The sequence below is a fragment of the Tachypleus tridentatus genome, chromosome 13, assembly GCF_004210375.1.
Source record: "Tachypleus tridentatus isolate NWPU-2018 chromosome 13, ASM421037v1, whole genome shotgun sequence".
Taxonomy (NCBI): Eukaryota; Metazoa; Arthropoda; class Merostomata; order Xiphosura; family Limulidae; genus Tachypleus; species Tachypleus tridentatus.
The window spans coordinates 8,246,335-8,263,309 of record NC_134837.1 but is presented as its reverse complement, the minus strand read 5'-3'; the positions used below and the strand labels follow the sequence as shown (position 1 = coordinate 8,263,309).

Genomic DNA, 16,975 nt, shown 5'->3' with positions numbered 1-16,975 from the left:
CCTTAGTAGGCCATTTTTGATAAGGTAGTATAGTGTAAATTTTTAATCGCTAGAGCACTTTTGTATAACGTGTTTGTTAGACAACAACAACTCAGCTAACAAATGTAAAACTCAACAATAAAAACTGGAATTTTTAGTTTTGTTAAAACATACGGTGAACAGTTTTTCAGTGTAGAGAAAATCATTTTGGGATGTGCCATGGCAAGTAATAATGAAGTGGCAGAAGAATTATCAGCTTTTCAGTATGACCAGATACACATCAGGTTCGTAACGAATCTTAGGACGAGCCAATCATTGCTGCACAAGAACAAATGCTTTCTAAAACAGTTCAGTTTATTAATTAGGATATTTAATAGCAGTGTATCTTAACGTGTAAATTCCTCTCAGTGTATTACTTACAACCACTGATGATAAGTTATTCAAAGTTAAAATGTGTATTAACCTCACATTGTCAGTTTCAAACCCTGAAAAAAGCCTGCAGATTCCAAAATGTATATTTCAAAAAAGGTAAATTTGGTAACCCAAAGCACATTTCACAAAGCAAATCATACCTTGTGTGATGGATTTATTATTATATATCTATTTTAATATCGATGTTTAAGTTATACATATGTAGAAATGCACATAACTTTTACTGTTAAATGTGCATTGCGAAATTCCCACATGTTCACTAAATTTGTAGAATATTTTTGAGTGTATGAATAAGAAATACACGTTGTGGTAAAGCACTAGTAGTATCATCAATATTGTTGAGCAAGTTAAAATTTCTAAAAACTCTCAAGCTTATAAAATTTACTAAACGCAGTGCGCCAAAAAACAGTATGCATTATTGGTTTGCTACAGTTGGTTTTCTATAAATCTCAGAAGCTATAACTGTGATTAATGCTTGCTAATCAGAAAAAAGTACAGATATTTTACAAAACCTTTTATAGATTTTTAACGTTGAAAACCGTTTAATTGCAATGAATTAACACCGGACATTAGTATTTTTGCGAAGCATTGTATAACTTCAGCGGTGAATAACTCGTGTGTGATTACCGAAGAGATAGCTAGCTTCTCGTTAATTAAGTGAATTGTACCTTCATCAACTCAGATTTATTTTCCTCATCGTGAACAGTCGATAAAATATCCAGTTCTAGACGAAATAGAAGACTCGGTATTGTTTGTAAATCAAAATATACAAATAAAATATTAAGACAGAAAACAGGCGTGACTTACGTTTTCCTCTCACACGTGATTAATTTCTTGGATCAGTTTCTCTTGGCGCTCTTGGTTCACAGCCAAACAATACGCACCTCAGGTTAAAGCACTGGCTGTTGTGTCGCAGCCAGCCAGGAAAAACAATATGCTACTGGCCAAAATGTCATCTCGTGTCATAATTATGAAAGAAACACCGGGAAAATTTACATAGGAGGAAGCGATGCTATACGCCAGTTTTCACTTACCGTTATGTCTCGATATTTTAGCCTGCCCTTTTCAAACAGTGCACAGTTGATTGATATTTATTAGAAGTTAAACTATAGTGACAACAATTTTTTGAAATAACGACTCGAAATATCGAAAGTAAAAAAAAAAGTCAAAATTCACTAACTGGATTTAAGTATTCTTTACCTCAAGGTAAGTTTGATATTATTTAGAGAAACAGAAGAGAAGTTTGCATACTTCCTCTTACTACCACTCATTGTATCATGTGAAAAACTTGGTATCAACGTTATTAGGTCCTTCTAGCTGGAGTTATTCTGGTATACATCATATGGATCACTTCACAACTTGAAATGAACCCCAGAGTAATATCCTTCTAGGACAGAATATTAATTTTAGTTTTTTGTGTTTTTTTACAGTTGCAAACTTTCAGATGTCTCAAAGGGGAGATATTAAAATAAACTATACAAACAGAACAAATACATATTCAAATACATTCCTGTTTTTACGAGTTTTTCCCGTTTAAGCTTTTATACTAACATTTCTTTCAATCAGTCGACGTAGAATGTCTTAATTTTCCTTTCGTTAAATTCCCTCATAAAAAGAAACATTTTTGTTATAAAAGTTACTTTTAAATTTAACCGTTCAACATATGTGAAGATTGATTATTCGATGTTGATTCAATATCAAATTTTATAAATTATCAATAATTATAAATTTTCCTGTAATTGCCAAGTTGTTGTTTGTAATTAAGCACAAAGCTACACAGTGAGCTATCTGTGCTCTGCTCACCATAGGTATTAAAACTCAGATTCTAACGTTCTAACTCCGGAGCCATACCGCTGTGCCACCAGGGAGCCTATCGAACAGAACCATTTTGATACTTTCAACTATTAACTGTTCAGAAGATAGAAAGCATAACACACACACAAAAGAAAGATTCTTAATTAAAATTGCAATATCCACAACTTTGCCAAAACTCCCATGAAATATTCTAACATTTTATAGAGTATCTAATTATTCCACTTATGTTCAGTTTTACTTGTACATAACAGAATGAGAAAATTAATTTACACTTTGAAACAATGTTGTTTGTGTATGAGTAACTATATAACAAAAGTTTGTAACAATACGAACTTTTTCCATATATCTACATGGAACCTTTAGGACTGCAACTGAAAGCCAGAAAGTTATTTATTTATTGTTATTGTAATGCTACACTGCAGGTTGTAAGCACTCTTTCTACTATAGGGTATCAAATCTCGCTGACCCAATAAAGGATATCAATGTAGTCATACTTAATCAATGGTAGATTTCAGGTTGTGTGGATCTAGGGGCTAATAATTTTTGTGGTCTCTACATCCCATGTAATTTTACACAGAATAAAATTATCATAAAGACCATGGGATCTTGGCCTGAGCCCCCTCTAGCCCCTTCCAATGTAGATCACTGTACTTAATGCCCACAATATAGCATTATTTTAGAGTAGTTGTTCAAACTGCTATAAAAGTAATAAATAACTTTACTTTTCCGTTTGGATGGTTTTAACATAAATTAATTATTCTCATCTTTATAGCCATGTTCACTGTCCATTAAATTTGTGACTTTATCAGGGACATCTTGAACTTCTTGGGTGGACTGCTGAGCATTTAGCATGAGCTGAAGAAAATCATTTCGTTTCTACAGAAAGGAAAAAAAAAACACTTCTAAGCTGAGTTCTAGATGAAAGAGAAAATATAATATGTGTATAGTTACAACTATCACGGATACTGTAATTTCAAATCCTCCCAAAATGTGTTAAGTTTAAAGTTACAGGAAGCATTAGTATGTATTGAAACTTTAATTAAATGAAAAATTAAGATTATACACGTTTAATAAAAGCAAAAAAATGTTTTTAAGGAGGAAAATTACTTGGACTTGCTCTTTATTTACGATTACCAACATCTGATTGTCTGTATAGTCAAACTATTCAGTTTTACTTTAGACAGGATAAAAAAGGGCATTCTCCTGATGTAATTAATCTCTTATATTCTGCAAGCAAGAAACTGGTAGGTTTAGAAATAATAATAATGTACTAATCTTGCTTGAGTGTGTTATACATACAGTTTTGGGTCCTCAAAATGCGTTAAAGTCCATGCTGCCATGACCGTTCACGATCTACCTGACAAGTAGCTCTGAAGTGCAGTTTCTATTGTAAAAAACTCCATCATAAGTTGTCATATTAAAAGCACCTCACACTGCTTGATTTCAGAGTTATTGTATGTACTAGAACTACGATTTCCCAGAAGACCATTCTTTATTGTGTTATGTATTATTGTTTGGGGAATATTAACGAATTTTACATTGACCTTAGTGTATTATGTATTATTGTTTGGGGAATATTAACGAATTTTACATTGACCTTAGTGTTTTACAGAAAGTTTTGTTGTTGTTTTTGTTTCTTTTTAAATATTTGTGCAGAGCTAAAAGAGCATTATCTGTGCTAGTCATTCCTAATTTTACAGTGAAAGACTAGATGGAAGGCAGCTGGTCATTTCTGCCTACCATAAATTGTTTGGTTATTATTTTATCAATGAAGGATAAGATGGACCATCACATTATAACATCTCCACACCTAGGAAGACAAGTATGTTTGTAGGACAGAGATTAGAACTCTTGAACTCTAGATTATAATTACCATAATCACCAGGCCACGATAAGCCATTACAGTAGGTAACACTGCTGGGATATGTTTTATTGTAGGTCTTTATGTACATGTCTTAACTTCAAGTTGATACACATACTACTAATTTTTTTAATAATGTCTTTAAAATACAAAAGTTTTCCCCACGCTGGAAATTCAAAATATCCCCTCTGAACATCTTTATGATGTTTACATGTGAATATTTTACCCCAGAATTGTTCAATATTCAGTGACATCACATTATCCACAAAACATGAATTATTTTCAAAACGTATTTCTTACACATTCCAATCCACCTAGAATACATGTAATTTGTTGATGCCATGAGATTGAGTTGTTTTTGTAAAAATCGTTTGAATATAATGTACTCAAACCTCTGTATACACAAAGAAAAACAATAAAGATGTTTAAATATCGATCTTACCTCTTTCTGTTCTTGCCTGTATTCAATAATTTGATTGCTGACATTTTTGAAGAAGTCAATAATTTCTTTGCTAATAAATCTGATTCCGAAAAATTAAGCTAATTTCGGGTTGATAACTATTAGAAAAAAAATGCAGAAAATCGAAACATTTTAAGGTAATTAAAACTAATAGAGACACGCAACACATGAATTTTTTACTTAAAAAACGTAACCATATGCTTAACACGACATTTTAAAAGTAAAGAAAGTTTAAAGGAAATCTAATCAAAACTAGTATTTACTTTATCTAATTTATATAAAAAATATTCAATAATGTAATTATGCACATCACTAGGAGGAAATTTATTAAATTATTTATAGTGGTACAGAGAATCAGAGATGTCGAGAAAACCCACTTGTAGAGAAAACATAAAAATTATAAAAGCAGATAAAGGTAATGCTATAGTAATAATGAACACGAATGAATACATTCAAAAAATGAAGAATTTCCTATCAGACACGAACAAATTCAAACCAATACACACAAGTCTAACAAAGACACACGAAACGCAACTAAACAAAATACCACTAAAAATGAAAAACAGCCAACACAATTTCATAAACACTTCATTCCTACTCACGCACACCACAAATATACGGCATCCCCAAACCTCATAAACCAGATTGTCCATTACGACCAATAATGACCACATATGAATCATTTAATTACAATATTGGTAAATACATAGCATGGGCATTCTCCAAATATGTAACATCAGCCAACTTATTCATCAAAGACGCTTTTAATTTCAAGTCTAATCTGAATCAACTTAATCAGAAAGCCTTAATGGCCAGTTTCGATATTATGTCCCTCTTTACATAAGTTCGAACCACTGAAGCCTGCAAGATAGCCTTAGAACTCTATATCCAAGACCCTAACCCATCTATAGACATTCCCAGTAGCCAATTAGCAACCATCATAGAATTCACCACGATAAAGACAAACTTCATGTTCAACAACCAAAACTATATACAAACAAATGGCCTAAGCATGGGCAACCTAGTATCACCAGTTCTTGCCAATATTTTTATGACACAAGTTGAAACACAAGCAATTAACACAGCATTACATCCATCACTATACTAGTACAGATGTGGAGATGACACGGTTGCGGGATTCAGATCCACAGAACACACACTTAATTTTTTCAATCACATTAACTCTATGCATCCCAACATTAACTTCGCATGTGAACAGGAAGAAAGCAATCAAATATCATTTCTTAACCTCAAAATTACAAGAATCGATACACAATTTAAAACAGAAATCCACCAAAAAATCACCCATACTGGACTATACATTCCTTGGGACTCAGCACATGAAACAAAAAAAAAACTCAACACACTAAAAAACCAAATAAGCACAGCCATAAAACTATGCTTACCAAATAAAATTAATGATGAATTAGACAAAATAAAACAATACTTCATCAACATCAATAAGTTTCCTCCACAAACCGTGGAAAATATTATACGCACACACCTAGACATAAAGCAAAATCAACCAACAAAAGTAAATATATCTCACGAATCAAAAAATCACGAAACCATACACTGCTGCATACCATATATTCCCGACATCAGCAGAAAAATAACCAACATTTGGCAAAAACAAGTAGCAAAATATGACATTTCAGTTAATACCAAATTTATTCAGAAACCAGGCACAAAACTGAAGTCTATACAATGTAAAAACTACACTGACAAACACCACACCAACATTATTTATAAAATACAATATGATAACTGCCACGACTACTATATTAAAGAAACAAGTAGAAAAATGGAAACCAGATTCAAAGAACATAAAAAGTCCCCTTCAGACGTTTTCGAACACTGCAAGTCAAATAAACAAAGCATAATCATAGAAAACACTCAAATACTAAATAAAGAAACAAACGCAAAATTAAAGAAGCTTTACTTTTACAACTTAAACCCAAAATAAACCAATACAAAGGAACACCTTTACACCTATATTAAATATAATAAACTAAATAATATAAAATTATTTTATATTAAATAATATTACATAAAATATTTTCTCAACCCAAACGAGCCATTTTTACATATATATGGTACAGAGAAGCCCTTTCTCTCGCTTTTATTGACAATGATAAAATCAGGTGTTCGATTCTCCTCTGTGGACTCAGCAGATAGTCTAATGTGGCTTTGCTATAAGAAAACCACACATATACTCTTTCTTTCGCTTTAAACCACGTTTTTCTAAGATTACAGTGACCCTAGTGATTTAGACATTTTCATGTGAAGCTCAGTCTTTTTTTTTATCTCAATATTTTACGAAAATAAAATTCTTTATGTTCTATAGATGTGAAATAAGAGCTATAGAAGACAATTTCTTACGTCCTAGAAGTTGCGTAAATGTGATGTCTCGGTTGAACAGTGTTCGTGCGAAAGTAACCAAAGGGTTATCAGGGTTTTTATACGAATAAATACGAGTTCCAAAGGCACAAGTTGCAATGGTATCCATGGTAAAGGTGCCAAACAATCTAAGGCATTTTACAAAGAGCACATTTTCAAAAATAAAACACCCATGAAACATGGTATAAAGATATCATAAACATCGTCCCTATTACTATAGTTTTGTTTTTAATGTTTAATGATTAACATAATCGGTTTCCGAATAAAATCCAACTGGTTGAAAGACAAATACATTTAGTATTAGGTATTTATATTTTCATACTTTCGCACTTAAAATTGTACAAGGGTAACAATTAACAAGGTATACACACAATGTTCAATTTAAAATACATAATGCTAATTGTAGAACAACATTATACTACATAATTGCTAGCAGTAGTTTTTTCACTTCACGTGGTTATTCATATGAAATTTCACAATATTTAATGAATTACACCTGTCAAAAGTATTTATAACACTTAATTTTAACGTAATATGACAGTTTCAATTGCATCACTATGTCCCGATAATTAGATTCCATTTCTAGCACATATTAGATGTAATGACATCAGATTATGTAAACACCCCTGCAATGTGGACCAACCACATGTAAACAAATAGAAATGTTTAACTTAAAACGTACTTTATTATTTGTATGTAATTCCGAGCTAGAGAGTTCCAAAACCCAAGTTTATTTTACGATTCTACATGCCTGTAGTAAGTTGTTTCAAAACGAACCGTTATAAACATTACACACACACTTACATTGTTCATGTAGTTAAGTGATTTACCATGACAGAAGTGGTGTTGAAGTTTACTCTAGAAACCATCTGTGGCGGATTTATATACGAGTTCGGTTTAAATATCTTTTACATACTATGTAATATTTTTAAAGATGTGCTTATATTATTCCAAGTATATTTTTGTAGTTTAGGGACTAGCTGTACAGTACTTAGATGGCTAGATATTCGTGTTGTACGGACAGCACAGAGTTCTAACGAACCTTTTGCAGTCAATAACTTTATTTTCATTGGCAGCTTCCTCAAGGTTTCGAATTAAGCTTTTCACAGTGTCTTCAACGAGTTCAGTCATCTAGAAGTCCCAAACAACACTGATTATATAAGATGAAACATTTACAGAATATTAAAAAAATAACGTAAAAAATCAACACCAGAGAAAAATAAATGCTGTAATACACAAGGTTTCGCTTGATCACTTTACATCTATATGATTAATTTGAATTATAGGGAACTGAAGAAAGACAGTTACCAGAAACTTCGATGTATTCATAATTCTTCAATGTTCTATAATGCTTTTCGCTCACTTCTCATTCTTAATCCCATACAACAGTTTATTTATTTTCACCGACATATAGCAGAAAAGAAAATTAAAATTACAATACATTGAGTAAATAGACATTTTTACAGTAACACATGACTAATAATGATACCTTTTTTATTTTACTGGTGCTGAATGTTGAAGAAATGACACTTCTGGTTTGTTTCCATTCTTCCCCACGCTGGATTGATATAAATTTGCTCAGAATGGGGTCATCAGCCGAAAATACCTGAATCAAAGTAAAACATAAGAAATTCTAGAGGTACAATGGAAATCATGCACTGAAAGACAAACATATGAAGGAAAAAAGAAGTCTTACTAATAACATCTTATTTGTTCAATTATTATCGACATATTACAGGTAATAAAAAACTAGTCGATCCTTTACAAGAGGAATACAGCCATGTGCTGTAAAACTAGTAGGTTCCATTAAATACGGTTTATATGGTTTGAAACGCAAATTATAGTATTAGGTTGAACAGAAATAAACATTGATTTTTATATGTAAAAACGGCTCGTTTGGGTTGAGAAAATATTTTTTACGTAGAGGAGCGAACAACGTTTCGACCTTCTTTGGTCATCGAGAGGTTCTACGTAAAAAATATTTTCTCAACCCAAACGAGTCGTTTATACACATATATATTTCTCTACAAGTGGGTTTTCTCGACATCACTGATTAAACGTTGATTTTGAACGGCGAAGATAGAAAAAGTATAAACCAGTGTTGCAAAACATGCTTTAAACAAAGTAAACACCATTTGCTTCAACACACTTTTGCCAACGTGTAACGATGCTGCTTACGCCATTGCTATATAAGTTTATATAGTCAAAATTCCTTGAAAGTTTTCCTGCAGCTGGCTGGTTTTGAAAGCGTTTATTGGTTCAAAAAGATGTCAAAGTGCTCGAAAAAATGAAAATCTGTAGGGAAAATGTCTGGGTAATGAGGTGGATGAGAAAGAATCTCGATTTCCAATTCATTCCGTTTTTGGAGCGTCATCCTTAACAGGTCTCACAACTCCGATTTTGTTGATCTTCAGTCAGCTCATACAGAATACACTTATTGAACATTTTCGTCTTTCCAATCTCACTCAGGCAGTTGGCAATAGTTGATTTGCTTGTGCCTAGTTTTTCTGCATACTCGCGTATTGTTCTGCTAGGGTCTGTCTAAACTGCTTTCCTCAATGTGTTTTTATGTAAAGATACCTTCCTTCCACGACCTTCGTGGTCTTCAAGACTTTCATCTCCATGTCTAAACTTTTGGAACCAACGATGAACTGTACGTTCAATAACACGAATATGGCCAAATGCCTGATTGATATTCCGTCTAGCTTCAGTAACTTTTCATCCAAGTTTGAAGTCGTAGAGAAAAATCAGACGAAAATCATTTTTGTCCATGCTGCCTTGGGGTTACGAAAGTTACGCTGTGTAGAGTTGAAACAAACAGCAGACAATTAAGACACCTTGTAAGCGACAAACGTTGGATTAAACCAACCAACCAACGATTAGTTACTCAATATTCAGCTTCTAAATGTCATCGTGAGAATTCCGACATTTATTTCTGGACAACCTAATATTTCAAATAGAAGAATTTACATAAATAGGTACAAAATTTATTAGGTGTTATGTGAAATCGCTTTGATTACGATTTGTTTAGTGTCAGCATTAAGCATGACTTGGGTGACACTTTTTGGGTTACAAACTGACATCAAACTCACACATCTAGTATAAAACTAGTTACGCAGATCGTTTTAAAAAATCAAAGTCTTAGAAATGGAGTTTTTATTTAAGTGAATAAATCTGTAAAGAAATCAATTATTAAATCTATTCCGCCTGTAAACTTATGTTAAAAAAAGCATGGATTAAAAACAAACCACTTTAGATATATGACGTAAAATAAGTTAAAATTGTACTACGTAAAGGAAAGTGTCACGTAATTTATGAACAGATATGACTAAATTTCACGAGTTGATGTTTTAAATAAAACGAGTTACGGTTAAGTTTTCAACGACCGGATTAGAGCCGCTTTTATTAAACATTAATATCTGAAGACAAGTTTAAGTTCTGCCACTAGAGGTGCTACCATAAGGAGAAAGGTAAGAAAACAGAGGAGCCAGGTAACTGGTTGAGAAATCATATTTTAGGTGCTACAATAAATGGTTGTTTTTGTAAAGATGGCAAATAAAATATTTACTTACTCGGCAATCGATGAAAGCATGAAAATCCTTGATCGTAATCAACTTTATAAGGTCTGGATCTCCCATCACTAACACTGGGTTTGTTCCTTCGAATTTCCTTGAACACATATTTCAAGACTGTTGATTATAATCACTTACATAATAAAACTAGCGAAAAAGTAATTCAGTTTTCTTATAAAATCTAATTTTGTTTGTCGAAACGTATGGAAAATTTCAGATGTTCGGCTCATATTTTAAAAGTTAAAATACGTTACTTATTTGTAAACAAATTATTATAACAGTCGATATCTGTCAGTATTTATTAATGACCAAAATGAATGAACGAACTCAATTAACCTTCTGCCTTATCACGAGTCTCGAATGAAACTTAAGTCAAATATATCAAATAAAAGATGTCACAATTTTACTTCAATTTAATCTACGTTTTGTGTATACACGATTTTTAAGTTAAGGTTACATTGGAGACGTCCCGTAACGATCACGAAATATGAAGTTTATTTTTACAGGTGGTGCAACTTTCCATCGCTGCACTCTTGGTTAATAAGTTATTACCATCAATTTTATGTTGTGTGTGTGTATGTGTAATTTAAGGGTTAGTACAAATGAAGAAACATCAAGCACTTATTGAGAGTATGCAAAGTAAATACAAGCTTCACAAATTAAGTAGGTATACAAGATAGTTATTTTTCATATTTCTTAAAAAAACAATTTGATACAAAACACTAACAGAACTGGAATTATTATCTTTTTTTTACTTTTTGTGTATACATATATATACGTTTTTGAAATAAAACTGTGTTCAGTTGGGTTCTGTTGCTCAGCGTTACGTCTGAAGATCATTATATAAAAAACAGGGTTTCAGTACCTGTTGTGAGCACAGCACATCTAACACGTTTTGTAACTTTATGCTTAAACAAACATACAGTTAGATAGTTTATAATTTCATAATATAAGTTGTTTAAACACTAGAACTTCACATATAAATTGTTAAATTGAAATATAATTACTGTGCATGCTCAGTGTCGCTATACGATGGGGAGTAATAATACTTACTTGAGTAGCATGGGCAACATGGGGTCTTGGGCGTATTATAGTCAATAGCAACAAAATAAAACAATTACGGAACTTGATTTTGTAATATATATTGATATTTGAAATATCTGTCGTACGAAACGTTTTATACATATAGATCTGATTAATATTAAAAGAACTGCATTTGATATATAAACAAGTTTTATTAACTAATACGAGCATCTTTATTTAACACTAACCTGACACAGTAACTAATGTAGGCATTCTTCTTTAAACACGAAATATTGGAATAAAATATTCACGTTGTGTAAAACACCATGTTTTACTGCTACCAAATGAATTAAACTGAACTATACCCATAAATATTTCCATATTTATTGTATCTTTCTTCCTCTACTTCATGAACAGGCTAGACGGGAGAAAAATATTCATGTTGTTAAACACTTGAAGTTTGAGTTTTTTCGAAGAATGAAAACAAAAAAATTAGCATGTAACAACTGCTTAACTAAATCAAATATACGTTTATCCGTCAAATAATTAACTTGCCAGTTTGGTTGAATTTTATTTTATTTTTGGTTGTGTTGTTTACTTTTATTAAGCTCTGATACAGGGTGTTCGGAAAGTCACTGTGCACTAACATATTTAATAACAAACATGTTTCAATATAGAATACAGGAGGTAAACATCAATGACAATTATAAACAACGTTGAAAGTGATCCTCGTTGACATCAATACAGGCCTGGATCCTTCTTATTTTCTTTCTAATCACCGCTATTAGTTACTGGCTTGAAGGAGACTGAATAAAATATGAATACAAATCTGCACAGTGACTTTCCGAACACCTTGTACATAAAAAGTTCAAGTATGGCTGAAGAAATGACAATTGTAAAAACTCACATTTTATCTTTATACCAAATGATAATGTAATATGACTACCTTGCTTAAGTTATACAGAACACTTTCGTATAAATATCTGTTTCCAATCTCTTTTATTCCCATTCTTTTCCAAAGGCCAACATTCCTTGTGAAATACCTAGGGAGTTACATTAGCAACGTTATTAAGGATGCCTCTCGTATCAAACGTATCCATTTGCTGCACACAACGCAAGGATTTAAACAGTAACTAATGATACCTTGTACAATGTTATAATGTTCTATAATAAATTATTTATTTAAAAAATATTAGAAGCTTTGGGTAAATAGTGTTCAGTTGTAATAAATTTACGAACCTACACTAGAAACGTGTCACAAGGTTACAATCAAATGGCGTTCGTTTCCTCTCGATGATCAGAGTTTACGCACAATGTGGAGTAAAAACTAAAATACGTTGTAAACACTTCTAAACACAACTTTATCACAACAAATTATTATTAAAACAACTGATGATTTCAATGAATTTGTTACTTGTTTTTACGATTCGCACAAAGACATACAAGAGCTATTTACGAAAGTTTTTCATAAATAGAACGTGCACAGCCAACAGCACACTACGCCAACTCGTGGCAACACGTAATGGTTTTTCCATTATTCAAGAGAACCTATCTCTTGACCATAGTAGATGAATCTAACAAAAAGATATAAAAACAACAAATACAATCAGTTATTTTATTCAAACGCAAATTAAAAGGTATTGAGATATTGTAAGGTTTTTTTCTTATCATTTAGTGCATGACCAAACAGATCAGATTACACGATAACAAGACTTCAGTACTAATTGTGACTATTAGATCAGTAACAAGACCGAGCTAGAAATCAGGAAGAATCTCAGAGTCACAAAAACCACATTCACACTGAAGCTAACCAATCAGAAAATAGACACTGGAATGTGGACATCTCCGTTCTGTATGTTGATTGCAAAAGCTTACAAAAGGTCAATCAAGGAACGCGAGAAGTTGACCACTCAAATAAACTGGTTCAGTAACCAAGCTCTACAACACCACACCTTGAAGTTTTCACACGAGTTCATGCGGAATTCGGATGTTTCAAATCAGATCTTGAAAAGATAAAAACTCACTGTCCTAGAACAAGGTATATACATGTAGTGTTTTTTTATGAGTATTAATGGTAAGAACTAACGATAAATGGAGTGTCCCACATTGTATCGGTGTTGCGACACAGTATGAAATATAAACCAGTACGTTTTACTTGAGAGAGAGAGAGAGAATAAAAGAAAAAAACGACTTTCTGTTTCCGCATAACTACGCGCGGCTGCCCACTCAACTTATGCAAATACATGACACGTGTGTTCGACCTACTTGATTAAACCATACTACCGTGTTTCTCCGATAATAAGACCTACCCATAAAATAAGACCTAATGTGATTTTTGGGGATAGTTTTAATATAAGCCCTACCCTTAAAATAAGCCCTAGTTAAGAGTGGCAGGAAGAGGAAAGAAATAAAAAAAATATTAATTAGTTTAATAGTTAGTTAATTAGTTTGTTTAAGTATTAATCAGTTAGTTTAATACTTTAATAATAGTTTATTTTAAATGGTTAGTTTAATAGTTTTACTTTGTAACTTCATTTTTTTAATATATCAAAATAAGACATCTCCCGAAAATAAGCCCTAGTGTCATATTTTGGAGTGAAAATTAATATAAGCCCTGTCTTATTTTCGGAGAAACACGGTATTAAACCTCACTGTAGTACAAACAAATTAACCGAGTTAGCGACGAGCTTGTGCAGGACTTAGGGTTAAATTTGGTTTCTTTTAAAATTGCACATAAAAAACTGGCTAGATAATCTTTAACGTCATAACTGAACGGAATAAATCAATGTAAACATTCATGAGAAGAGACTGGAACAGGAGAACACGTTTATTAAAAGAAACAAAATTTTTCAGAATACCTTTTTATCATTATTAAAAATAAAAATAACTCTTAATAAAATGATTTGTTCAGCTGGAAGCTTAAAAGTTAATGACGCTAAAATTCTGGGTTCTTTCCTCCCCATTGGACAAAGTGCAGATAGCATATTATGAGGATTTGCTGTAAAACAATACCATTGGATATAAAAAATGACTTTTTTCCATTCACTTTGTCTGAAAAAACTTACTGTTTTTTCAATAAAGGTTTCTCCGAAAAAAATAATAACGACATTATATACAAAACAGATGTGAAGGACAGCAATAGAGATTAGAAATAAAATGTTCAACCACACAAATATATTGGTTTCTTACGGAATAACAGTAGGTGTCATATTTCTCTCTAATGATGTTTTATTAAACTCCCATCGTTTACTGCGTGTATTATATCCACTAAAAACAATTTGAGAAAGAAAATCCGAACGAACGTAATATAAAAAATAAAGCACGAAAGCATTCAATTTTTATCTCTCTCTTTCGTAAACGCTCGAAAAATCTAATCTCAGCACTTTAGTTTCCATCTACAGGTTTATTTGTGAATATTTAAGATGTAATTAAAAGTTATAATTTCTACTGTTTCCCGTGTTCAAGCACCAGTTGTCTCAAACTCGGTAATGTTTTGTCAAACAAGATCACAAGTTCTTCGTCAGTGTAGACGCACAATAAGTAAATTCCTATAGTCGAGTGCGAGTGGTTAGCCCCGTTGTTATCAGTGTCGGGAGTACTCAAATAAAAAATTAAGTCGGTACAATTACAGTTTCGTTCATGGATTTAATTTTCTTTGGTATGAACATTCTAGAGGCAATTGCTACTATAAGAATTGTGTCACCGGTAGGACAGCGGTAAGTCAGGACTTAAAGTTAAAATTCAGGGTTCGATCCCCTTTAGTGTACCCAGCTGATAGCTCGATGCAGAGTTGCTCTAAAAACAAAATCAATCAAAGAAATGATTTGCCATGTATTATTAATAATATGAAAGAAAAGCTTGAAGGTTTGGGGCTCAGGTACACTGGCGGCCAGTTACAGGTAACCCTACAAATGTGGTATTAAGTACACTTACAGCTAGTTAAGTATAAGCCAGTACCCACATTCAGGAAATAAAGTACAAAGTAAAGTTTGAAATAGGGAGAGAAAACTCATGTAAATAAACATATGAAATTTTCAATCACCAAATTGCACTCACATATTACAAAATTGGCGAATTTTTCTTTCAGTTGGTTTTAACTCTGGGTAGAGAAGCTTTACAATAGTTGTTTTGAAACAGCAGAACAAAGGATCACGACATACATATTTTAAAATCAGCTGGAGGGTCTTGACGTAGAATACCATAACTCAAAGCTACGTATTTCAACAAGTATTCCGAAACGTGTAGGGAGGAGAGCCCCAATCTAAAACTCGTACCAATTTACAAAGCTAACTGTCCCACTCTTTGAAATGGGTTTATTCAAACTGAGGTTTGATGTTCATGTTTCCAGAAACTAATGAAATTGTTTTATAAATATTAATAGAAACAAAACTTACACAATAAGCTACATATCTCGACACATTATACAGGATTCTTAAGTAAGCAGTAATGTAAATAATGTTGGACTTATTTTCCAATCAGTAATAAATTTACATTTTAAATACACACATATTCACATATTAGATAGATCTTATATTTTACTGCCTTTCGAACTTTAGATCACGTGTTGGTACTCTGTCATATGAGAGGATCAGGCTTCAGGTTTGCAGCCTGTAGTGGCTCAGCGTTAGATTTGGGGCTTATTATGTTAAAAATCAAGTTATTATACCAGGTTTGAGAAGATTATGGATAGCCTATTGTGTAGTTTTACGCTTAAAAACCCATAAGAAATAAAAGCTTTGTCACAATACCTAATACTGTCTTCATCTGTATGTTCACATACAGACTATAAATTATAAGTATTGCACCAGTATATAGGGTTAGGCTTACCTGCAGAAACAAGAATGGAATAATTTTACGTTTTTATTTATTTACTCTTTACTATGGAAATCAGCTTGGACGTTTTGATGAACTTCAATCGTCTGGCTGGTGAGTAGAAGTGAGGAGGTGCACACAGTCAATAACAACTTCAAAGAGGTTTTAGCTTATTAAATAACACATAACATCCAGCTGTCAAACGTATCAGTCGCTGTTGATCGTTATTTGTTTAATGAGGCATAGATTAATAGATTCCATAATAACAGTAGTGTAACACAAATAATTTAATTCAGAACTCTGAAAGTTTGTGTGTATACAAGAATCACAATAAGAAACATACTCAAGGTAACATGACAGTTACTCACAGATGTACAGCTGAGAGAGCTGCAATAATGTACACCAGCCAGTTGGAGACAAACAGAATCCCTTGTATCTCCATGCCTCAAGAATCTCCAATGTGTAGTTATGTCTAACTGACTCGTTCTATACCTGTGAAACTATACCTACATGTATATATAATACCAAAAAAAAATTGTTTATAAGAAAACTCAATTGATGACATACATGAAACGACATACACGTCGTTTTATACACTGCGCAGAAAGGAAATGGTACGAG

At 32.4% G+C, this 16,975-nt stretch overlaps 1 protein-coding gene across 1 annotated transcript; it reads right to left on the bottom strand.

Annotated features, from left to right (window-relative positions):
* Positions 1-6,888: 6,888 nt before the first annotated feature.
* On the bottom strand, positions 6,889-16,894 carry LOC143240465 (cytochrome P450 3A9-like). Its single transcript, XM_076482917.1, has 5 exons — positions 16,723-16,894; positions 10,520-10,616; positions 8,437-8,553; positions 7,990-8,078; positions 6,889-7,075 (listed from the first exon to the last, which is right to left on the bottom strand). The coding sequence occupies exons 1-5, from the start codon at positions 16,794-16,796 to the stop codon at positions 6,889-6,891; spliced, it is 564 nt and encodes a 187-aa protein (XP_076339032.1). The 5' UTR covers positions 16,797-16,894.
* Between the last annotated feature and the right edge of the window lie 81 nt (positions 16,895-16,975).

Bases quoted from the DNA above. Each gene is read 5' to 3' on its own strand.
- LOC143240465 (XM_076482917.1), bottom strand. From the start codon at position 16,796: ATGGAGATACAAGGGATTCTGTTTGTCTCCAACTGGCTGGTGTACATT. The intron at 8,554-10,519 runs GTAAGTAAATAT...ACTTTGATTCAG, and splicing joins ATGCTTTCATCGATTGCCGA to GTATTTTCGGCTGATGACCC. The intron at 8,079-8,436 runs GTATCATTATTA...TGGGACTTCTAG, and splicing joins GCACCAGTAAAATAAAAAAG to ATGACTGAACTCGTTGAAGA.